The sequence below is a fragment of the Danio aesculapii genome, chromosome 25 (genome assembly GCF_903798145.1).
Source record: "Danio aesculapii chromosome 25, fDanAes4.1, whole genome shotgun sequence".
Taxonomy (NCBI): Eukaryota; Metazoa; Chordata; class Actinopteri; order Cypriniformes; family Danionidae; genus Danio; species Danio aesculapii.
The window spans coordinates 28,317,124-28,343,129 of NC_079459.1; the positions used below are offsets into that span (position 1 = coordinate 28,317,124).

The 26,006-nt window shown below is 39.0% G+C and overlaps 1 protein-coding gene across 2 annotated transcripts in view; it reads left to right on the plus strand.

The window, feature by feature from the left end:
- furinb (furin (paired basic amino acid cleaving enzyme) b) overlaps positions 1–18,007 on the plus strand; it is a 154,239-nt gene extending 136,232 nt beyond the window's left edge. For both annotated transcript variants that reach the window (XM_056451691.1, XM_056451692.1), the window contains exons 10-16: positions 769–869; positions 4,047–4,150; positions 4,265–4,382; positions 4,562–4,741; positions 9,714–9,838; positions 12,617–12,745; positions 16,942–18,007. In XM_056451691.1, the coding sequence (XP_056307666.1) occupies positions 769–869; positions 4,047–4,150; positions 4,265–4,382; positions 4,562–4,741; positions 9,714–9,838; positions 12,617–12,745; positions 16,942–17,600 (1,416 nt within the window). In that variant the 3' untranslated portion in view covers positions 17,601–18,007. The remainder of the gene's footprint in view (positions 1–768; positions 870–4,046; positions 4,151–4,264; positions 4,383–4,561; positions 4,742–9,713; positions 9,839–12,616; positions 12,746–16,941) is intronic.
- Positions 18,008–26,006: the final 7,999 nt, after the last annotated feature.

A 26,006-nucleotide genomic window follows, 5' to 3' on the forward strand; every position in this document is an offset into this window, starting at 1 on the left:
AAAATGGTGTTAAAAAGATTAAAACCTGTTTTTAATCTAGCCAAACTAAAACAAATAAGACTTTCTCCAGAAGAAAAAATATTATCAGACATACTGTGAAAATTTCCTTGCTCTGTTAAACATCATTTGGGAAATATTTAAGAAAAAAAAATTCAAAGGAGAGCTAATAATATATATATATATATATATATATATATATATATATATATATATATATATATATATAATTGTATATATATTGCTTAAGGGCCGGGCATCAAGGTGGTGCAGTGGGTAGCACGATCGCCTCACTGCAAGAAGGTCACTGGTTCGAACCTCTGGTTTCCCCCGGGTGCTCCTGTTTCCCCCCCAGTCCAAAGACATATGGAATAGGTAAATTGGGTAAGCTAAATTGTCCGTAGTGTATGTGTAAATGAGTGTGTATGTGTGTTTCCCAGTGATGGGTTGCAGCTGGGAGGGCATCTGCTGCGTAAAACATTTTTTGGTTAAGTTGGCGGTTCATTCTGCTGTGGCAACCCCAGATTAATAAAGGGACTAAGCTGAAAAGAAATTGAACGAATGAATGAATGCTTGAGGGGTTAATAATTTTGACCTTAAAATAGTTCATAAAAAATTAAAAACTGATTTTATTCTAGCTGAAATAAAACAAATAAGACGTTCTCCAGAAGGAAAAATATTATAGGAAATACTGTGAAAAATTACTTACTCTGTTAAACATTTTTTGTCAATTAATTTTGACTTCAACTGTATGTGTGTTTGTGTGTGCAGGTGACAACAGACCTGAGGAAGAAGTGCACAGATTCGCACACGGGCACGTCGGCATCGGCTCCGCTGGCCGCCGGAATCATCGCTCTCGCTCTGGAGGCCAAGTGAGTGATGACAACATTGACACCTGTCTCTATGGACAGACAAACACGCACACGCTCTCGCCACTCCTGTCCATCATTCTCCACCAGCGGTTAGACTTCATTACCCCGCGTGCATCATTTTCAGCCCTCCGACACACTCAGGCATCACCTTGACACTCCTTGTCGGAAAAAAATAAGAGATGGGCTGCCAGCTCACACATTGCATTTGACCCCGAGGCCCTCTATACAACATTAAATCATCATGCTCAATTAATACATATTTGATCCTGCGAGGCTGTAATAAAACATGGAAATCACGTCTCACACTAGCGTTTCTTTGTCTGTGTGTGTGGTGGAGACATGGGCTCCTGGTTTGCACACACTTTTTGTGCATGTCTGAGTTTGCCCCTGCTGTTTAGGGCTGTAAACCCCGCTGGTGCTGGCTTTGATCGCACTTGCCTCACAATGAAAGAGACGGGGACGTTTTGGGGGATGTTTTTTTAAAAGGACCTCCACCTCTATTCTCTTTCTGTCACAACACTACTCTTTTTAATGGCTGGCAGTCTTTGTGATGGCGCGCTGTGGGTGACTTTTGAACTTCTGTGTGCCAGAAACGCAGTCATATTCCTTTTTCACTGAAATGCTTTCAGACCTGTTGCTAGGTCAGATGAGAGACGGAAATTGTTATATCAGGAATTAAAAAAATATGTATATGCACTGTATGTGTGTATGTTTACTAGTTATGTTTTATACATATTTTAAACGCATTCAATTAATATATAAAATATATATATTTCATTTATAATATAATTTTATTTTATTTGTTTAATATATTATTATAATTGAAAATTGAATATTTATATTTCTTATTTTAAATATTTATTATGTTTTCAATAATTGTTAATTATACATTCTTAATTCAAAGTATATATTAATTTGTATTACCTAAAAAGATAGAAAATTACCTAAAAAGATATTTATATTTATACTTTATTAGGTACACCTTACTAGTACCGGGTTTTTGCCTTCTTTTGCAAAAAAACCTCATTTGCCTTCAGAACTGCCTTAATCCTACATGGCATAGATTCAACAAGATACAGGAAATATTCCTCAGAGATTTTGCTCCATATTGACATGATAGCATCACGCAATTGCTGCAGATTTGTCAGCTGCACATCCATGATGCGAATCTCCCGTTCCACCACATCCCAAAGGTGCTCTATTGGATTGAGTTCTGGTTACTGTGGAGGCCATTTGAGTACAGTGAACTCATTGTCATGTTCAAGAAACTAGTCTGAGATGATTCACACTTTATGACATGGTGCATTATCCTGCTTGAAGTAGCTATCATAAGACGGGTACACTGTGGTTCTTAAAGGGATGGACAATACTCAGGTAGGCTGTGTCGTTGACACAATGCTCAATTGGTACTAATGGGCCCAAAGTGTGCCAAGAAAATATATCCCACACCATTACACCACCAACCCCCAGCCTGAACCGTTTATACAAGGCAGGATGGATCCATGCTTTCATGTTGTTGATGCCAAATTCGGACTTTACCATCCGAATGTCGCAGCAGAAATCGAGACTCATCAGACCAGGCAACGTTTCTCCAATCTTCTATTGTCTAATTTTGGTGAGCCTGTGCGAATTGTAGCCTCAGTTTCCTGTTCTTAGCTGACAGGAGTGGCACCCGGTGTGGTCTTCTGCTGCTGTAGCCCATCCGCCTTAAGGTTGGACGTGTTGTGCATTCAGAGATGCTCTTCTGCAGACCTCGGTTGTAACGAGTGGTTATTTGAGTTACTGTTGCCTTTCTATCAGCTGGAACCAGTCTAGCCATTCTCCTCTGGCATCAACACTAACTGGATATTTTCGCTCGGACCATTCTCTGTAAACCCTAGACATGGTTGTGCGTGAAAATCCCAGTAGATCAGCAGTTTCTGAAATACTCAGACCAGCCCATCTGGCACCAAAAACCACGTTCTCTTAAATCACCTTTATTCCACATTGATGCTCAGTTTGAACAGCAGCACATTGTCTTGATGTCTACATGCATAAAGTGTTGCTGCCATGTGATTGGCTGAATAAAAATTAGCATTAACGAGCAGTTTGGCAGGTGTACCTAATAAATTGGCCGGTGAGTGTATAATATTAATAACATAAAAAATAAGTGACTGAAGAAAAATCAGTGTCTTCTAACCGAACGCAACTCTCAGTACTTCTTATTGATTACAGTAGAAGTGATCTAGTGCTGTTTTGCATAGGTGCAGCCATACTGTTGTTGTTGGTATTATTTTACCCCGTCCATTAATTTCCTGCTTCCTGCTTTGAGTCCAGCATGCTTAAAGCCTCTGGCGATTTCTCCAGGACTGACACCTCATCTATATAATAAAGGAATATCTGTTCAATATCTGTGTTATTCTTCCCATGCACAACATGTGAATTGCAGTAGTCTTGCATCAATTAATCATTGAACGTAAACTGTTCCGTCTGTGCTGTGCCTTTAGGTTGATAAATTGTGCATGCTGCCATTATGAATTTGCCCGCTGAGCCATTTATTGTGAGGTCAGAAATATTGAAAGCGTATGAATTAGAACAACCTCTTCATAAATCACCTATAAAAATATACAAACGCCAGAGCAGGATGTGTTTTATACTCTTCTACTGCACGTCTTTGCGCTAAATCCATCTGTTTAGAAATGGCTTGTCACGCTGGTATTTTCGTCAGTGCTTTATGTCCAATTTCAGACATGGTTTACCCTGAAATATCCTAGTGAGAAGGGGGTTTTCAGCCTTCCCCATGAGGGCCACGAGTCCCAAAGATGCTTGTTTCTGCTACGTAGCGCAACAACCGACAAAACTAATAAGCTGAAGTCGTGAACCAAGGAAATACAGCTATAAATTGAATCTGATATTGCTGTTTTCGGGGGGAATACAATTTCAGGTCTTTAGTTGGAAAAAAAAGCACCTCGTTGGCTGTGTAATTGCAAAATGATGCACGGCCCCCAGGACGGAGTATTTCCATTTGCAATTTTCTGTGACTCTGGTAAAAGAAAAGCTTTAATTATGTGTCTTTCAAAAAGACATCCTGTCACATCCAAGAGGATAATTATGTGCAAATTATCTGTTGAATGCAAAAATAAATCTGCCGCAATGTAATACTCGTATCACGTTTCATTTATTCCAAACGTCATCCAGCATGAACCTGACCTGGAGAGACATGCAGCATCTCGTGGTGAGAACCTCACGCCCCGCCCACCTAATAACCAACGACTGGAGGACCAATGGTGTGGGCCGATTAGGTAAATGACAGTCTACTTAACCATTCAGAGAGCTGCATTTATGTATTCAGTAAACAAGAGTGACCTTGTTGCTTTATCCACCTCTCTCTCTCTTTGTCTATCTCTATATGGCAGTGAGCCATTCTTACGGCTACGGTCTGCTGGATGCTACTGCAATGGTCGCTTTGGCCCAGAACTGGACCAGCATGGGGCCGCAGCACAAATGTGTCATTAATATGCTGACCGAGCCCAGGTAAGGACGGTCAAACACCTCATGCAGCACAGGCAATACATCAACACACTACATTGTAATGCCAAGAAACACCAGCTTCCCTGAGGAACCAGAGAGCATCATTTGAGGACTCATTGACAACAAAATTACGATTCATCATGGAGTTGCTTATGAGAGTGATTGTTTTTTCTGTGTTGTAGGGACATAAAAAATCACCTGACATTCAGCAGAAGTGTGGAGGCCTGTTCTGGCCAGCCGGATTTTGTGAGCTCTTTGGAGCACGTGCAGGCCAGACTTACGCTCTCCTATAACCACAGAGGAAACCTGGCTGTTCACCTCATCAGCCCGCTGGGGACTCGCTCCACACTGCTGGCTCCACGGTAAAACACAATCCAACACATCATTAACGAAGATCTATTTGCATACACTTCCATTTTAAAGGATGGGGGTCTGTAGATTGTTTAGTCCTCTCGAAATGGTCCAACAACGATCATGCCAACATCACCGACATTTCCTTAAAATGGGTCTCTTTTGTCTGCTTTTAAATGTTTCTCTGATGAGGGAGGGTCTGTGCAGAGGTATTAATTTAGTTTAGCTTAGCTTAGCTTAGCTTAGCTTAGCTTAGCTTAGCTTAGCTTAGTTTAGTTTAGTTTAGTTTTAGCTTAGCTTAGCTTAGTTTAGCCTAGTTTAGTTTAATTTTAGTTTAGTTTAGTTTAGTTTAGTTTAGTTTAGTTTTAGTTCAGTTTTAGTTTTAGTTTTAGTTTAGTTTTAGTTTAGTTTAGTTTTAGTTTTGTTTTAGCTTAGTTTAGTGTTAGTTTAGTTTAGTTTTAGTTTAGTGTGGTTTGGTTTAGTTTTAGTTTTGTTTTAGCTTAGTTTAGTGTTAGTTTAGTTTTAGTTTAGTTTTAGCTTAGTTTAGTGTTAGTTTAGTTTACTTTAGTTTTAGTTTAGTTTTGTTTTAGTTTAGTTTAGTTTTGGTTTAGTTTAGTTTAGTTTAGTTTTTTGATCACAGTTCGAAATAAATGCGCTTCTCTCAAACATGTGTAGTTACCATAACAACTCACATGCGCTGCACAGGAAACAGTTGAGGACTGTTAATAGCGGATGGGAAATCCGCAAAATTAGAAAAATACTCATCAATTATGCCACAAAATCAAGTTTTACGAGTTTTTCAAGCGAGAATTTAGTTATTTTAAAGTCAAATCAGCAGTTTATGTATAAGCGTCTTTAAAAATGCTTCCTGTCCAATCCTGTCTCGGAGGTCTACAGACAATTCTTTTGTCTTCATGCTTGGTTTGTGCTTTGACATGCACTCATGTTCATGTTCAATCAACTGAATTTACCACAGATGAACTCCAATTAAGCTGCTGAAACATCTCAAGAATCATCAGTGGAAACAGAATGTACCTGAGCTCAATTTAGAGCTTCACGTCAAAGGCTGTGAATACTTCTGTACATGTGATTTTTCAGGGTTTTTTTTTTATACATTTGCAACAAAAACACATTGTCATTATGCGGTATTGTGTGTAGAATTTTGAGGAATTAATTTAATAATGAACATAAATTAATTTAATCCATTTTGGAATAAGGCTGTAACATCAAAAAATATTGAAAAAGTGAAGCGCTATTAATACTTTCTGGATGCACTGCATGGAAGTGTCTTTGAATAAAATCATCATGCAATAGACTAGGAATTGATCACATGAAAAGGCAGATCATCCAAAACACGCAACATCGTGCAAAGATTTGAGGCTTAAATCGCATCCCTGAATGTTGCTACGAATAGAACAAAATGATTAAAAGTCTTTACCCAAGAAATAAAATGTTCACAAAGCTGTATCTTACAGTATGAAAAACATTAGTTGATGGGCGTTGCATGAAAGCTACTGTTTTAAGAGAATGAAGCAGATGATAATTTTTTTTTGCAAATGACAAAGATTAATTATATCAGCACTCTTTGATTATATCAGCACTGTTAAGAGAACATTCTACTTTATACTTTTTTTGCCTCCAATACAAAACCAAGTTTAAGTCTTCTTCCAGTGCGCTTCTACAGCACTTCCAGCAGGGTTTATGAATGAGCTCAGCAGATGGAGAGCAAGCAGCTGTTCAAGCACTTTCAACCACATGTGCGTCCACACTATAATAGCAATCCAGTCCAATGCTTTTTCAGCACCACCTCTGGATTCAGTCGAAGTTGGACAAAATCAAAATGTTTCGCACCCCATTCACACCTGTATTAAGCGTTGTCCACTTTCGACAAAAAAAGCATCTTAATACCATTTGTAAACTTAATTATGTTGACAAACAAAACAATGGCAGGACCGTAGGACCATATGTGACCAGATGTTCATTCATTCATTTTACTTCGGCTTAGTGCCTTATTTATCAGGGGTCGCCACTGCAGAATGAACCAAAAATTATTCCGGCATATGTTTTACGCAATGTATGCCCTTCCAGCCACAACCCAGTACTAGGAAACCCATACACTCTCACATTCACACACTACGGGCAATTTAGTTTATTCAATTGAGGGGGAAACTGAAACACCTGGAGGAAACCCATGCCAACACGGGAAGAACATGCAAACTCCACACTGGCCTAGCCGGGACTCAAACCCACAACCTTCTTGCTGTGAGGCGACAGTGCTAACCACTGAGCCACCTTTTGGTATAAATCATGTTCATGAAGTCACCAAATCAAGTTTCTGTAGCTAACACTGAGACAACAACAAGATTGTTTTAAAAATTCGGCACCTTGAATCCTGATTTCAGACATTTAAAACACTGTTGTGTTAATACACTATCATTGTGCATAAAAAGGTTTCTGTAGATGGGGTCACAGTGTTTCCTCTAGGATTTTTTCCAGCTGTTGCGGCAGACACTGTTGGGCCTTTTGCACATATCTACCTGTGGCGTTATTTTATTGACAAATGTCGTGAGCACATTCATGTAATACGAGCATGTGAAGCTCTGTGCTCGAGCTCCGATTTTCTCTCTTCGTGCACAAAACTTCTTGCGCGCCTTCAAATACACGGTGCTCAAGTACGATTTAGTGCGATTGTGTAACGAGTATGTCTCCAACATTTATTTGATCGGCAGCCGCCATTTTTAAAAGCGAAATCGAGGCTGCGGTGGGAAGAAACCCGGAAGTATCGTTGGGAGTTACATAGGAACGTTGTGTACCTGGCTGTATATCTTATCAGCGAAGAGAAAGTGACACAAATTTATAATTTTACCGCCTTCCGAGTGACCCGAAGTTCCTTTCTGAATGAATCGTGAAAATAAAAAGGGATATCAGAGCTCATTTTCAGCTAAGTTAAGGGAAATGGCACTAGTTAACTAACGTTTTCTTTCCCAAACACTCGTTTTAGATGCCATTTATCAAACTCGAGTTAATGAACTGATTCTTTCACTGTATAAGACTTGTCACGATATTGAATTAAAAGAAAAACCGTCCATTTCCCGCTAACATTTAAGGCACTATTGATGGCTTTCTTAAAACAGCGCTGATTTGCCATTGTGTTCACGTGCTCAACAGAAATGATTGTGATTGGCCGAGAAGGTCATCAGTTCACCCTCCACTGTTTACAGAGTACAAACACAGATGAGCGATCTGCTAGATAACTCGACGGATCTTCACGGCTGCTTCGTGCTCCAGTGTCCGTGTATCTGTGCTTGCACTGGGTGAAGAGCGGTAAACTGATGAGCACTGGTGAATACTATAGTAAATCAGCGCTGTTTATGAATGTTAGCGGGAAATGGGCGTTTTTAAAACTTCAGTACCAGGACAACACTACTACAGACAACACAAGGGAGTGCTACAGAGGACTGCAGTGTTTTATAGCTCACCGGGTTACATAGGTTGAAGCAGGAAAGCGTCCCCATGGTGTTTAACTAGTGCCATGAACTGAAACCTAGGAGGACACTTGAGTATATTACTCTTACAGAGTTTGTGATGTTGTTTGATGCTAAATTGCTTTTAATTGTTTAAATTAAACTTACTGAATGATATTAAAGTGATGTTTACACCATTTCTGATTTTGAATTCTCGGCAAAAGCTGGAGGTTTATAGTCCACATCATGTTACTACAATGTTTACAGTGCTGGTCCTATACTTCCGCATCCTCGCTTTGGTTCTTTAAAATGGCGGCCACGTGAAATAAGCTTATAGACCTACAGAGCGGCATTAATGCGTCCTGAGGTAAAGTGATACGGCTATAAACTCCAGCAAGATAGTCATTTTATGCAGAGCCATAGACCTTTATCTATAAATAAAATATAATTATGGAAACTGTGTTCATCATAACTGAAAGCTACGTCGTGTTTGCTAGCCTCACGCACCTGTCAGTCAGCACGTCACCTTAAAGGGTTAAACAAACAACGCACAGCACTACTACGGTTACAGAAAAGTTTGCGCTGTTATAATTCACTTACCTTTTAATACATTTTGGTGGGATTATAACCCGCTATTAAAAAAACGGCTGTTGCAGGATGAATTTTAGTGTGGCGCCCTGCCATGAAAGAATGAATGTAGCGGAAACCATTGGTCAGATGTATTTTGAGACTGATAGCTTTCGAGTACTTTGCAGCAGCAGTGGAAAAGGCATTTGAATGGATGTCCTTCTGCAGTGTAAACGGTCATGTGGTTGAAATAGATCTGAACAGCCACAAGAGACACATCTACACTCTGCCTACTGATTCTTAAGCCTTACGTGATGTGTGTTTGAAGCGTGCTCGCCAGACTGGATTTAATATTCGCCATCTAAAATCATAAGTTTGAATTGAAGCCAAAAAACTGCATAAAGCACAATGTTCTCCGGTCCTAATTTGACTGTTTTTGGATATAAATTTGCAGTTGTCAGAGCAAAAACAAAAGCAGCTCCTCTGTATTTTTTTATAATCTCCTTTTGCATTCACATGTACATTTGACAAGCCTATTTTTGCAATATTAGTTAGAATGATTAGACATACACCAGCCTATAGATCAGAAAGTGGTTATAAGTGGACTAAAGAGATGGATTAGAACACCGTGTGTAAAGGAGAAAGTGTCTCCCTTGTCTACTTGAGAGCCGATCGACCAAAACGCATCTTAACACCAGCTGTAAACAGGGCCCTAGCGTATAATCAATGCACACTTGCATGTAAAGACTCAAAAGAAAGTCTCAGAAAGTACACCTAATGCCCAAGAAAACACATTTCTGCACTTCTCTGGCTTCACAAACACAATTCCCCCATTATGAAAGGTAATTATTTATGTTGTAAATATACACTCAATTAATTTAATTGCCACACTCTTGTTTAAGGTTGCCTTATAAGCACATGCTGATTTTCTTTTTGCTCGGTTTGCTTTCAGGCCTCAGGATAACTCAGTCGAAGGATTCAACGACTGGGCGTTCATGACCACTCATTCCTGGGACGAGGACCCTCGTGGAGAATGGACCCTGGAGATTGAGAACATGGCTGGACTTAATGACTACGGTACTAAAATTAGCCTTAATGAGGGTTTTTGTCTTGTTTCTCTGCACAAACATCCTACAAGATGCATTCACTTGCAAAAGAAAACTGATGTAGCAGAAGATAAAAAATGTCTTTCCCTACTGATATTGTATTTTCATAATAAATCTATATTCATGTTCCTAGAAAAATTATATTTATGCTTGAAACTAGATGCAGCTTTTTATATATAGATTATTCAACGCCCATTTCTCGCTAACGTTTGAGCGCTCAACAGAAATGACTGTGAAGGTCATCAGTTCACCGAACTCACCGCTGTTTACTAAGTGTAAACACAGATACAGAAACACTGGAGCATTTTAAAGCCTCGATTCATCAGCTGTACACTCATATGTCAGCTTATAGACAAACCAGCTGATTGACGTGACTTTGAAACGCTCCAGTGTCTCTGTATCTGTGGTTACACTCAGTAAACAGCTGTGAGTTCGGTGAACCGATGACTTTCACGGCCAATCACAGTCATTTCTGTTGAGCATGTGAGCACAATGGCAAATCAGTGCTCAATAGCGCTCAAATGTTAGCAGGAAATGGACATTTTTTAAATTTTAGTATCAATTGATACCGAATTCCAGTATCGTGACAACCCTACCTCCCACCAATACACTTGTATTTTGGGACATTTCCAAAATATATAAACATAATTCAGCAATCTCTCCAGCATTGTAATAAATGTAAAGCAGGGCTCGAAATTAACCTTTAATCTTGGTAGCACCGGTGCTCCTAACTTTAAAAATGTAGGCGCACCAGACAAAATGTAGTCGCATCCACCAAAAATAATGAGCACCGTTACTAGACATTTTATATTAACATATTTATTGTATTTGAAATCAACACTAATGACAAATAAACTAACAAACAATAATCTGCATGCGCTCACCGGCACTGCTTGACATGAATGAGATGAACGGTTTATAACGGTGCTGTTCTCATAGGTGCTGTCTGATATTGCACAGATGCTATTGACATATAACTTATCATTTGCATACTTCATCTTAATAGCAATAAAGGTCTTTTCATGAGCTGCAATATTAGTTTCATCTCAGTGAATGCAAGCCCTGGCACCATGCGGTGCCAGTTGCATGACTGACAACATCGTAACGATTAAATGGAGGATTAAATAACGTTAGAATATCTCGTGCTTAAAATGTGTAGATGTGGCAAACACTTTTACCTGCAAACTCGTCCCGCCAGCTTTACGGTGAATGCTTTAGTATTTTTCACAGTGGTCTTTAACCACTGGAAGTCTTTTATCCACTCTGGGAAAAATGTAAATGCTGGACTAACATCCACTACATGATCACTAATCAGATGTGTCATTATTTGTAACTTTAAGTGGTTTCTAAAAGTACATCTGTCAGTGTTTTTTTCATTCTCTCATCTTCGGTGCTTTACATTTTCGCGGATATAGCTCTCTTTCATCTGAACTGAGTGATTGATAGCTGATATTAACCAATCCATTCGCGTTCTGTTCTAGCGCAGTGGGCCAATAAGAAGAGCTTGAAGGCGGGGCAAGCATTGCAGGCTTTGTTTACTGCAGCAAGTTGACATGTCAACTGTTTTTAATCATTCTTAAATGCTGCGTTTGGTGTTTTTAGGTGCAAAGATGCATAATGCGTGGATGCCTCCTAAATCCGTGCATGCGGTGAACATTTTGTTGTGAAAACTGGTCGCACGGCAACAATTTTATGCTCTCGCACAAATGCTCCTAAATATATTTTGAGGTCGCATAGATAAAATTTCGGGCGCATATGCATCCAAAACGGTCGCAGTTTCGAGCCCTGTAAGGAGCTATAAAATTTGGCCACCACCAATGGACCTCTAAAGAACCTCATCGTCATTCTCCACTCGACATTATCTGATCTTTAAAAATGGACACAGATATTAACATTTTACTCAATCTATACTTAGTAAATCAAATACATGCAGATAACCTGTGACTTTTAAAGTGGTCTCTTCAGGGTGCAATTTACTGGGGGGTTTGGGGGGTATTGACCCCCCTAATAAACGCTTGATCCCCCTTGATGACATCAAAAAAACCTGTATAGGGTGGTCAGCTCTTTAATACTGAGAAATAATTTGCTCGCTTTGTATTTTAAATAATAATGTTAATAATTAAAATTAATGTAAAAAATCTAATTAATAATATAAATACTGTATACATTTGACCACCCCTATAATGGTTCATACCACTGTGAATGTATAATCGCGCCAATCAGTCAGCGAGAAAAAAGACATTCAACAGTCTGAAACCGGCAGATCTAGAGCACCGATAGACAATGTAACTGTTTACAAGACTGTTTACTCATAAAATAGCTGTTTGTTACTACATAGAACCTAAAAGTAAAGTAAAATTAGACGCATAAGTAACCTTAGAAGTAGCTAATCGGATAGTGTAGGTCAGAATACATAAAATATCCCACAAAACACAGAAGATGTAAATAAATTTCATTAGTAAAATAGATGTCATTTCAATAAGTTCATACATTTGATTCACTGAAGCAGGTATTACACAGACTAACATTGCTGAAAAAGTTGACCCCTCTGATCATCAATGTATAATTCGCACCCTGGGTCTTTTCATTTTTTTCGTGGATGTATATTCTCTGAAAACAATGCCTGATCTTTAAGTATGTCCTGTTCTACTGCTAAACAAAACCAAAAAAGGGATTTGGTGTGCCGTGATGCCAAATGTGTGTTTGTTGGTGTTCAAAGTATCTCTAAAGTTCATCATTTTTCCTGCAGGCGTTCTTTCTCAGTTCACTCTCATCTTATACGGCACTGGCTCTAGTGCCACAGATCCATCCATTTCTGACTACAGCAGGCCTTCAAATAACAGCTGCAAGACCTTCGACACACAGCAGATCTGCATCGGTAAGAAACACACACCATAAACCATGCAAATAAACACCCAATGACATTCATGACCAAAGGGTTTACACACACACACAGAGCAATTCCCTTGGCAAAACCTTTCTGTCATATAGAAATGTCTCAGTCTGACTACTCATTGAGCTTATGAATATTGATATATGTTTATGAGTATGAATATTGCAAAACACTCGGGAGTGATGCCTGAGAGGTTTCATTCAGAATTTAAATTTTGCTTTATTAAAGAAAGGCGAATGTTTTATACCCTCAATCTTGAATTGCACCTTCTCAACCTTCAGAGGGCAGTAAACAAGCCTAAATTTGTTAAACGGATTTCTACACTCACCGGCCACTTTATTAGTTACATCTTACTAGTACCGGGTTGGACCCCCTTTTGCCTTTAGAACTGCCTTCATCCTTCATGGCATAGATTCAACAAGGTACTGGAAATATTCCTCAGAGATTTTGGTCCATATCGACATGATAGCATCTCGCAATTGCTGCAGATTTGTTGGCTGCACATCCATGATGTGAATCTCCCATTCCACCACATCCCAAAGGTCCTCTATTGGATTGAGGTCTGGTGACTGTGGAGGCCATTTGAGTACAGTGTACTCATTGTCATGTTCAAGAAACCATTCTGAGATGATTCACGCTTTATGACATGGTGTGTTATCCTGCTGGAAGTAGCCATCAGAAGATGGGTACACACTGTAGTCATAAAGGGATGTACATGGTCAGCAACAATAGTCAGGAAGGCTGTGGTGTTGACACGATGCTTATGGGCATCTAATGGGCCCAAAGTGTGCCAAGAAGCATCCCCCACACCATAACACCACCAGCAGCACCCTGAACCGTTGGTACTATGGAAGATGGATCCATGCTTTCATGTTGTTGATGCCAAATTCTGACTAGTCGCAGCAGAAATCGAGACTCATCAGACCAGGCAACTTTTCTCCAATCTTCTATTGTCCAATTTTGGTGAGCCTGTGTGAATTGTGACCTTTGCTGTTCTTAGCTGACAGGAGTGGCACCCGGTGTGGTCTTCTTCTGCTGTAGCCCATCCACCTCAAAGTTGGATGTGTCATGTGTTCAGAGAAACTTTTCAGCATACCTTGACTGTAAGGAGTGGTTATTTGAGTTACTATGGCCTTTCTATCAGCTCCAACCAGTCTGGCCATTATCCTCTGCGACAACAAGGCATTTGTGCTAACAGAACTGCCACTCACTGGATATTTTCTCTTTTTAAAATCATTCTCTGTAAATCCTAGAGATGGTTGTGCGTGAAAATCCCAGTAGATCAGCAGTTTCTGAATTACTCAGACCAGCCCGTCTGGCACCAACAACCATGCCACGTTCAAAGTCATTAAATCACCTTTCTTCCCCATTCTGATGCTCAGTTGGAACTGCAGCAGATCGTCTTGACCATGTCTACATGCCTAGACATGCTGCCATGTGGTTGGCTGATTAGAAATTTGCGTTAACAAGCAGTTGGACAGGTGTACCTAATAAAGTGACCGGTAAGTGTTTTATTATTTAAAGTTGCTTTGTTAAACTTGATGATTGATTTCTCCATTATAGCCCCATATTGTTCAGGCAGTGCCTGAAGGTTCTCAAGGACAAGGCGTTTTCACTTTTGCTGCCTGTACGACTGAATTTTACTAGAGGAATAATTTGTCCCATTTGGAGCAGAAATGAGAGCACAACATGAAATGACCTTATTAACTTTAATAAATGTACCTGGACTTGTTCCAGAAACATTTTCTTATGCAAATGGAAACCTAAGTGCTTAGCTCGTGTATTGGAAGTGCGCAGAACTTTGTCTTGTTGACAACAAACTAGTGAAGGGTGCAATGATAAATACCTTCAGATGTCTATAGCATTGTTTTCTAACCAGGTACCGAGGGATGAAGATGTTGACAATTTAACTACTTGCAATTTTCAAGCTTGACAGCAGTTGAGCTGAACAAGAAAACACTTTAGAAGCAGACAAGTTATGCTAGTGCCTGATGTTTGTGTGACATAAAATTCGCCAGAAACTAGAAACATTTGCCATCATGCATTTGTTTTTGATTGTTGTGTGTTATTCTTTTGAAAACAAATGTTGTACATTATGGTCAACACAACCGTTGACAGAAATGAACTGTAAACAATATATTTAAACTTAATATTTTATACGTTATATATAATGCTATATGCTGTTGCACTGTAGAAGCTCTGTCACGAAAACAAATTCCTCGTATTTGTAAACATACCTGGCAATAAAGCTCTTTCTGATTCTGATAAGCTGCGTCTGAAATTGCATACTTCCATACTATAGAGTATGATTAAAACAGTTTGCGAGTCGAGTAGTATGTCTGAATTACTACTACTACTTCCGGCGAGATTCTGAAGTGCACATCGGATGGACACTAAGATTGGATTAGACAAAATGGCGGATGTAGTACGTCAGAGTTCCATTCATACTACTCAAATTCACACTGTATAGAACAGGGGTGACCAGCCCTGTTCCTGGAGATCGACCTTCCTGCAGATTTCAGTTGCAACCCATATCAAACACACCTGCCTGTAATTATCAAGTGCTGTCAGGTCCTAATTAATTGGTTCAGGTGTGTTTGATCAGGGTTGGAACTTGCAGGAAGGTCGATCTCCAGGAACAGAGTTGAGCACCACTGGTATAGAACATACTTTTCTAACAGCCGAGTAGTGCGTTTAAATTCAAATGCAGTAATCACTGAGTAGTAGGTGGTTTCAGACGTAGCCATAGTCTTAAATCTTAAACAACGCTTGTACTTTTTACATTTTTAAATAATTGATTTTATATTTATTGTAATTATATTACACAAGAAGTTGATTAGCATGTTTATTAAGCAGTACTAGTAAACAGTACTATCATTAAAGAGTAGTAAAATATTGTAATTCTTTATATCGCAGCAATTTACTGACCTTTTACATATTACAAATGTGCAATCCATAATGAACATTGTTTATTGGGTTTTTCCAATTAAACACAAAGCACAGAATAATCTAAATAGATCTTTCATCCCCACACATACTGTCCTATATGTACATGCCCCAAACCTCCAACCCGTAGTGCCACAAATAAACCATGAATAAAATTCAATAACATAAAAAGTCAGGTTCTAAGCATTCTGTCCTGTTATCCCCAAGTAAGAAATGAAGCTTCCCAGTATTTGACAAACAAATCTTGCCGCTTTTTCAAACTAAACCCATTTTTTTCCAAAGGCATATGAGATTACACTTCTTTAATCCACATGGAAGTAGAAGGTGGTTTAGAATCCTTCCATCTCAATGTTTTACATTTAATGGCTGCTTGTAGGGCTAGACTGACAAATGCAACCCATAATGCTTAATGAAACATTATCTACAGTATAACATCAAAAAAGAATGAATAATTATTTCTCCATGGTTTTGAGGAACAACACGTGATAATCTGTCTACACTGTGAAAACATTTCAGTCCATGAATTATGCAAGTTCTGCAAAAATAATTTTAGAATCACTGAAGCAGCATAAATTAAAACATCTAATGTTTACAACCTTATTGTAGTTTTTCCCAAAATGGTTATTTCTATATTTATTACAACAAGCTATCAAACACAGCTTAATTAAAAATATATATCCATTTCCAAACTAAATAGCATTTACAAATATATTAAAAACACTAAATATTAAAATGTAGTACTTCACAATATAACTGTATACTATATTACTGTCTATTTTAATTTATATTTTTGAACTAATAAATGCAGCCTTCAAGCTTGCTTTCTTCTGACATACACTAACCATTACTACAAGATGGTACTACTAGTGGAAAACTAGTGTCATAGCCGACTCTGTTTCTCTCAAAGTATCACTTTACAGTGCTTTCAAATTTTTGGGGTGATATTTGTCTTAAAATGTCTGTGATTTCCAGCAATTTGTGGAAAAAAATACTTTTGCCATCAGATAAAACATTGGAAATTGAACTAAATTGCGGATGATTAATATTTGTGATACCGTAATTTCTGTGGTGAAATGACAAATAATGCATGACTATGCGATTACTTGTCTAACTTTTAACACTTGTGGAATGGCTGATCTTACGTAAGGTGAATGTGTTTCACATGCTGTTTTTACTTCTTTCCACAGTCCTAATAGCATCTAATATTACACGTTCTCTCGATCTCTGTTTTGCAGAATGCAGCACGGGTTTCTCTCTTTTCCTGCAAGGCTGTGTGAAGTCCTGTCCTCCAGGCTTCATCTCTGGGCCGCAGGTGCTCAACTTGTCGTTGGACAACTGGGTGGAGCACTCGACCGTACAGGCGTGCCTCCCCTGCCACCCAGCCTGCCTGACGTGCTCCGGCTCCGGGGAGAACGAGTGTCTTTCCTGTCCCCCACACAGTCACTTAGTGGCGACTTCTTGCTTGCACCAGAACCAGGTGCAGAGAAAATCCCCCAGCATTCCCGTGATCCAGCACGAGGCGGATCCCAGCTCGGAGGAATCTTTGCGTGAGCCCGGGCTTTCCTCCAGATTGCCGGCGCTGGTGGCGGTGCTCAGCTGTGCCTTCATCCTGGCCACTTTTGCAGCCGTTTTTGTGCTGCTTCAGCTGCACTCCGGTGCAGCCAGCGCCCCCTTCTGTCGGAGGACCAAACTGCCGGTGACAGACACAGGCAGAGGGGGGATTCGAGTGGGTTTTGGGTTTGGACTCAACCGGGGGAAAGTGTCGTATCGGGGGATTCCCACTGTGTGGGGGGACGAGGACGCGGCGGGAGGGATGAACTCTGAGTCGGACAGCGAAGAGCTGGAATTTCACAGCGAAAAAACTGCTTTTATACGAACTCAGAGTGCTCTTTAACGCCCCCTGTGGGCCTTTTTTAACAACTGTCTTCCTCATGCCGGGATACAGAACTAGTCTGCACTATTCAGACTGTGTGTGTGTCTGTGTGTGTGTGAAAAACGTGTATATGAGAGATAATGGTGCAGTTGACGTGCTTGACCCGAATGCGATTAAACCCAAGACATCTCCACTGCGCTGAACGATTCCAGTTATTTTCACTTTTATTTGTCTTAGTGGTCTGGCTCCAACGCCCTGAGATTTGAACCACTAAACAGGATCAATAACACCAGTGGGTGTGTGTGTGTGTGTTTGTTGTGCGTGTGCAGGGTTTGAGCAATCCTGAATGTTGACTTTGTAACAAACACAAAAAAGGGCTGTCATTTGTTCCAGTCAACTTTTTATTAAAGGTTGGGACTGTTTTATGCACAAAACTTCTGGCGCTTCACTCATTACATCATTCATCATTTGTGTGATACGTTCTTGACACTAAAGTCTGTTTTCTCTGCTAGTCAAAAGCAGCTCCAGGACATTTCCACCAATTCGATCAGGGATGATTTAACTGTGCATAATTTCTGTTGCAATGGAAATGTTGCAACAGCGTCCGGAAAGTAAACCATAACTGCATGGAATTAGATAACATGCAAACCTCTGCCTGCTCAGAGCCTCCGGCACGGATTCAGAACAGTGGGAATCTCACACAAACAAATGATCGAAATGCTGAACACAGCTCCATGCGCACAGATCTGATCTGTCAGTCAGGCAAGATCCAGCACTCTCTTTTAAGCTGATTTGAAGCGGTCACCATCAAAAAATACCCTCAAGTGTTTATTTAAACGGTTTATTTTGCACCTTTTCAGCAAGCTAATTAACATGTTTCTTCTCAAACAGCGACTTCTGGGTGTTTGAACAAAAAGAAACGTTGTCCCAGAGGTTATTTTATTGATTTTCACATTGGATTTGGACTTGTCTGCACTAACACAAAGGAGCCTCGAAGGGGAAATGTGTCATATGTTTCCCAAAAGGTCAATGTCAGCCCTGAGACATGAATGCAGCTCCTATTTGTGGAGCTCCTAGTTGGCTTCTTTCATAATCATGACATTTGAGTGCTGCAGAGATACGATTGCTGTACAAAACCTGTGAGTCAACTGATTCAAAAAGCTAGCGTACCGCCTATGTAGGCAGCTACCTTCTGAGGAAATGTACTAACTAGAGGAGAATGTCATGAATGATAGATTTGGAGAGCTCTTCATAGGCAGCGTCAAAGGAAACTCAAATCATAATTTATTTAAGTAAAGTTGACTATTTTATGCTGCCAAGCTAATGATGCAATACTGCGATAAAAAGAAAGCCACACACACAAATACAATAGTTTCCAAAAATACTGGTTATGATCAGTGTTGGGGAAAGTTACTTACTTTTTTAAAAGTAGTGCATGTATTACAATATTGAGTTACTCCCCCAAAAAGTTAACTAATTGCGCTACTTAGTTACTTTTAAGGCGACACGGTGGCGCAGTAGGTAGTGCTGTCGCCTCACAGCAAGAAGGTCACTGGTTTGAGCCTCAGCTGGGTCAGTTGGCATTTCTGTGTGGAGTTTGCATGTTCTCTCCACGTGGGTTTTCTCCGGATGCTCCGGTTTCCCCCACAGTCCAAAGACATGCGGTACAGGTGAATTGGGTAGGCTGAATTGTTCATAGTGAATGAGTGTGGATGGATGTTTCCCAGAGATGGGTTGCAGCTGGAAGGGAATCCGCTGCGTAAAATGTGCTGGATAAGTTGGCGGTTCATTACGCTGTGGCGACCCCGGATTAAAAAAAGGACTAAGCCAAAAAGAAAATGAATGAAGGAATTACTTTTTATGGAGAGTAATGCGTTACGTTACTTTTGAGTTTGCATTACTTTTCCTTGAGCTGAGGCTTGATCTCTTTCTGCAGGTGTTTTTTCACCTTTTTTATCAAGAAGCTCTGCATTTAACAGCCACCTATAGAACCTACACCAGGGCTATTCAATTAGTTTGTCATGGGGGCTGGTTCAAATGTTTTTCACCCGGAGGAAACCCACGCGAACGCAGGCAGAACATGCAAACGCCACACAGAAACACCAACTGACCCAGCCGAGTCTCAAACCAGCGACCTTCTTGCTGTGTGGCGACAGCACTACCTACTGCGCCACTGTGTTGACGTTAAAGTAAAAGTACACATTTTTAAAACTACTTAGTAAATTGCAATTTCTGAGAAAAACTACTCAATTATAGTAATTTGAGTATTTGTATTTAGTTACTTTACACCACTGTCCCAGTGTTGGTGTGGGTTTCCTCCTTGTGCTTCGGTTTTCCCCACAGTCCAAAGACAGGCGCTATACGTGAATTGAATAAACTAAATTGGCCATAGTGAATGAGTGTGTATGGGTGTTTCCCAGTACTGGGTTGCAGCTGGAAGGGCATCTTTCCAGCATAAAAAAAACATATACCAGAATAGTTGGTGATTCATTACGCTGTGGGAAGCCGAAGGAAAATGAATAATGAATTATCAAAGTCCAAAGTTTTAGCTTTAAATAAATAAAATAAATTAAAACTTCTTTACTGTACTACTGAATAACAAAGTTATCTACTGTAAATGTTAGATGGCCTGAGGGAGAGTAAAGCAACGGTAGATTTCTGGATAAACTACCCTCTTTTAAATGCTGTCTATTAGATGTTGAAACACACACACAATGAGTCATTCCATCAGATCTTTCGGCACTGCATTAAAGCATTTGCCAGTCCTGTCAATTCCGCAGTTATTAAATTAATAACAAACATCTGTTGCGTTCATGTTTATTGAACGATATTTAAAAGTACTTGAATATCTGATGGAATGTTTGCTTTATTATTGATGCCAATTTGCCATAATTCACACTGAGACACACACACATATTCGATCAGTCTAAATGAACAACATGAACATTATGCACTTCTCTACATGACTCCTGCAGTGGGCGGTCATCAATATTTCATGCATACTTCATAGGACGGTCTAAGCGTAGCATATTTCCATGACGGCACAGGAAGAAGGGAAAAAAAAAAAAAAAGTTTTTGGTTCCAGCTCCCTGAAGAGGGAGGAGAGATCTAGTTTATGGAAATGGCACATTTAAAATGCTTTCCATAATTAGTTCAGCTGGGAGGAAACGGGATCTCATATTCAACACTGGAAGCTTCTGCCTACTTGGCATTATAAGTGAGACTGAGGCGGCTGTGTACATACTAATCGAGCAATAAGGCAGAAATATGGATGGTCCGGCTACTCGTGAGAGTGTTGTCATGTTGTTTCTCATCTTCACTGCTCTTCTAAGGGAAATATAGGACTATATTTCCACCAACGCTTCCGTTGATTCGCCGTCAGACTACTAATGCAACAAATGGCTCTCTTTGACAAATAGAATAAGCACAGATGTCAGTTTGCCCTGTTGTATTTTTACATCTGCACCGTAGACTCAATTTCTTAACCCTTGTGCGCTGTTGTTGGGGATGTTTTCCTCCACCCTGGGGTGGAATTTGAGTCTTAATTTGGTTACAAGTTTCTCTGGGTTTCTATTCAATTCAAGTTTATTTGTAAAGCGCTTTTTATCAATAATTATTGTTTCAAAGCAGCTTTACAAAAGGTGCACATTATTGCATTAATCAAATTAAGTTAAAATTACAATCAAATTTAAGTTATTATATACAGACATCATTAACCTATATATATGTGATGTACATGTGTACATGTTTAATGAAGCGTATTGAGTGGATGTGTTGTCCTCGATGGTTGGCATCATCTCTTCACAGGTCTTGGATCCCCATAAATGTCTCTAGAGGCCTCGGGATGGGCATCCCCAGGTGGAAATAGAGAACACAGAAAATAATTAGCGCAGCACAATAGAAACAATTAGTGTTTCAGCACAGTGAAATGATTTTTGGATTTTTGGTTTTGACAGATATTTTGGGAAAATGCTTTGAAAGTTTTCAAAAACTTAATTCACTTTGGGCAAATTGACTACCCTTTTGTTATGTTAGTGGCTGTTTTTGCCCCATTAATTTTCATTATAATATATTTTTTGATTGCTAAGACACCATATAATCATGCGTTGTTGATTGTTGGTGGTTTTCCCTGTGGGGAAGAGGTACAATTGGCAATTTTTACTGTTGATCTACAGTTGCAGTGCAAAAAAAGCTTTGTTTCTGGCTTTTATATGGAGTGTTGTGTGTGTGTGAGAGAGACCTTTGGACACTTACCTTCATATGTCTAAGAACATTAAAATAAGCCGCTCAGCTCTCAGAACATAGTAAGTGTATATACAGTTGAGCAATAAGTCAGAATTATTAGACCCCCTTTGAATTTTTTTTTTTTTTCTTTTTTAAATATTTCCCAAATTATGTTTAACCAAGCAAGGGAATTTCCACAGTATGTCTGATATTTTTTTTCTTCTGGAGAAAGTCCTATTTGTTTTATTTCAGCTAGAATACAAGCGGTTTAAAATTTAATTTTTTTTTCGATAGTCTACAGCAGGGGTTCTCAACCGGTGGACCAATAGTGGGCCTCAGCGATCCTGCAGGTGGGATTAAAATTAACTCTCAGTATTATACTATACTATACTATACTATACTATACTATATACTCTTGTTCTCTGATTGATTACTTCAAACTCGGTGCAAAAACAGCCTCATGCTTGCGTATACTTCAGTCTGTTCATTCACAAACTACTGTATGCGTGAAGTTAAAGTGAAAGTCTCTCTATGTGTATTTTTGAGTGAACTATTTAATATATCCACATAGTTGTCCAAATGAATGTCCTGTGAGTGTTTTTATATATATATAACTAGGCAGGTTAGGGTAATTAGGCAAGTTATTGTTTAGCAATGGTTTGTTCTGTAGACTATCAAAAAATATATAACTTAAAGGGGCTAATAATTTTGACATTAAAATGATTTTTAAAACATTAAAAACTGCCTTTAATCTAGCCGAAGTAAAGCAAATAAGACTTTCTCCAGAAGAAAAAATATTATCAGACATACTGTGAAAATTTCCTTGCTCTGTTAAACATCATTTGGGAAATATTTAAAAAAGGAAAAATAATTTAAAAGGGGCTAATAATTCTGTGTATGTGTATGTATGTATGTATATACTGTTTTTGTTTGTTTGTTTGTTTGTTTGTTTGTTTGTTTGTGGGGTTTTTATAACGGAATAATAATTTGTACAGTCATGCACATGTTTTGACAGCTAATATGCCGGTGATTTGATGCTTTGCAAACGTTGCAGACACCTTTACCAATATCTAAATGCTTTTGTGATGCAAAATTAATTAAAATTCTTTACGCCAATTAAGAAACTAGGCCTAGGCTAGTATAGTAAAGAAAATCCAATCTAAAACGTTAAAACTAAATAAATTGCCAAATACTCTCGACACATGAAAGTGTAAAGCCTGCAACCCACAACAAATGTAGAAAGCTATTGCATAGCACATGTAACAAACCGTTTACTACGAATTTTAGATAATTTTGCTCACATGGATAACTGAAAATTAATCAGACGATGTCATTATGCTGCTGCGCCATCAGCCAATCGCTGCATTGCTGATCATGCTTTCGAGGATCGATAGATCTGTACTTCACAACACAGGCAGTGACCTCAGATCAGTTCATCCAGACATTTTAATCTGATTCACTAATTTGTTTGAAGAACCAAATTATCCAGAGATCAGTTACCAAGATTAAAAGATCCCAGATCTGCCAAATGATCTTATATCATTTAAGCGAGGTACGAAGAACGGACTCTTGGTCTATCCTAGATTCTGTCAGTAATTGTTTTATTTTTCCACTATTTTTGTTCTTTTGAAACGATGCTATAGGCTGAATTTTGGGTGATATAATGTGTTTGTCATTCTCTGAGACGAGGCTAAACAGAAGAAAAAAAATCTTTTCAGGTCTGCTGGCATTCAGGAGGAGTAGGTGGTGCTGGTTTGTTTGAACCGAAGCATCTGAAGTGAAATATATACGGGAGCTGGTGTGAGTATGTTTATTCAACACTTCAATGAGACTATCAGATGAGCTGCTTTTCAATTCAGCTTAATTCCGTAATAAGCCCATCGTTTATTCGCTCGCTTACAAAAATGCTTTGATCTTTTTGCAGGGGAATGGGTATTTCTGTGGAGCGTATAAGATGTTTTGAATAATGTTCATGCTGCCATTTTCGAAATGAACACACAACCTTTGTGCTTAAGGAATTTTAACTGGCCATTCACACCAAGAATGGTAACCATATTACACTATGCATTTATTTTCCTTCGGCTTAGTCGCTTTATTAATCAGGGGTCACCACAGCGGAATGAACTGCCAACTTATCCAACATGTTTTACACTGTGGATGCCCTTCTATCTGCAACCCAGTACTGGGAAACACCCATACACACTTATTCACACATACACTACAGCCAATTTAGCTTACCCAATTCACCTATAGCACATGTTTTGGACTGTGAGGGAAACCGGAGCACCTGGAGGAAACCCACACCAACATGGGGAGAACATGCCAACTCCACACAGAAATGCCAACTGGCCCAGCCGGGACTCGAACCAGCGACCTTCTTGCTATGAGGCGACTGTGCTAACCACTGAGCCACCCATATAACATTATTTTAAAAGTTATTAAGCTACAAAGTCAGTAGCTGGACAGACAAACCACCAGAGTCTCAGCTTTTTTAAGCATTAGATGACAAAACCGCTGCTGACGCTAATAAACATCAACATTATAATGACAAACAGTGTCTACAATTAACACATGCCATGCACTGAATGAGAATGAAAGCATTGGCAAGAATATAAAAAAACTGCTAGTGCCAGTTGGCTGATGAAAACTTAATAATTCTGACAATGCCTCCGAATACGCAATTATTTCAATCTAAAGGGTGTGTTGTAATGACATTGATGTGTAGGCTGATAAAGTTTGAGATGTGTTTAAATCCATTATCAACTAAGCTGAAGCATTTTCACATGAAGAGTTTCCTTGTTGCTTTTCACCAAAATAAAAACTATAAGATTTAATAAACAATGAAAGCATAAGTCTACAACATCTGACAAAAGTTTTGTTGCCAATCTCAGTTGTAAGGTCAACAAATAATAACTTGACTTCTAATAGATCATTTGGAAAAGTGGCCGATTTTTCAGATGAATCATCTGTTGAACTGCATTCCAATCATCACCAATACTGCAGAAGACCTATTGGAACCAGCATGGACCCAAGATTCTCACAGAATCAGTCAAGTTTGGTGAAGGAAAATCATGGTTTGGGGTAACGTTCAGTATGGGAGCGTGCAAGAGATCTGCAGAATGGATGGCAACATCAACAGTCTGAGGTATCAAGACCTTTACGCTGCCCATTACCATCTGCGAACATTTTTTGTTATTTGTGCTGAGAATTGTGGTAAAAATCTGCGAGTTTCTGTGGAATTATTTTGAGAGTATCATAACTAAAATCTTAATATGTAAAATAATATATTTTTAACTTTTATTTAATGTTGAAATGCAAATCTAATTAGATCCACTTATCTTGGTAAACAAAGCAAGTCTCTAATATAATATATCTACTACAAGACTGCATTGTACATAAATCAGATGAACATTTTCATATTAGTCAATAATGTTACTGTAATTAATTTAAAAACTGAATAAATATAGATTTACACATGTTTACTCAAGTAAATAAACAGAATTAATGATGGGCTAAAAATCTGCGGGCTCAGATTCCGTGTGGGCCTACCCATTACATTACAAACCACAGGAGAGGGCAAATTCTTCGGCAGGATAGCTCTCCTTCTCATACTTCAGCTCCACATCAAAGTTCATGAAAGCAAAGAAGGTCAGATGCTCTAGGATTGGCCAGCCCAGTCTCCAAACATGAACATTATTGAGCATGTTTGGGGTAAGGTGATGGAGGAGGGATTGGAGATTAATCTAAAGTATCTTGATGAACTCTGGGAGTCCTGCAAGAACGCTTTCTTTGCCATTCCAGATGACTTTATTAATAAGTGATTTGAGTAATTGCAGAGATGTATGGATGTAGTCCTCCAAGTTCATGGGACTCGTACAAAATATTCACTCTTTTTCCACTGCACCATGACTTTATATTACATACTGTACATTATTTCTGTTAAGTGACAAGACTTTTGTCTAAGCAAAGTCAGACCTTACTGTTCTAACTAAAGAATTAATAATTAAGACCTGTTCATATTTTATGTCGGTAAAATAAGCGTAATCTAGAGGCCTTTGCTTTTCATATAAGCCACTTCTAATACCAAATGACCAACAAGAAGTCAAGTTATTATGTTGTTCTTAAAGCTTGGATAGGCAACAACCCAACAAACACATCTACGTTGAAGCGATGTCTGTACAACATTGTATTTTTTCAAAGGCA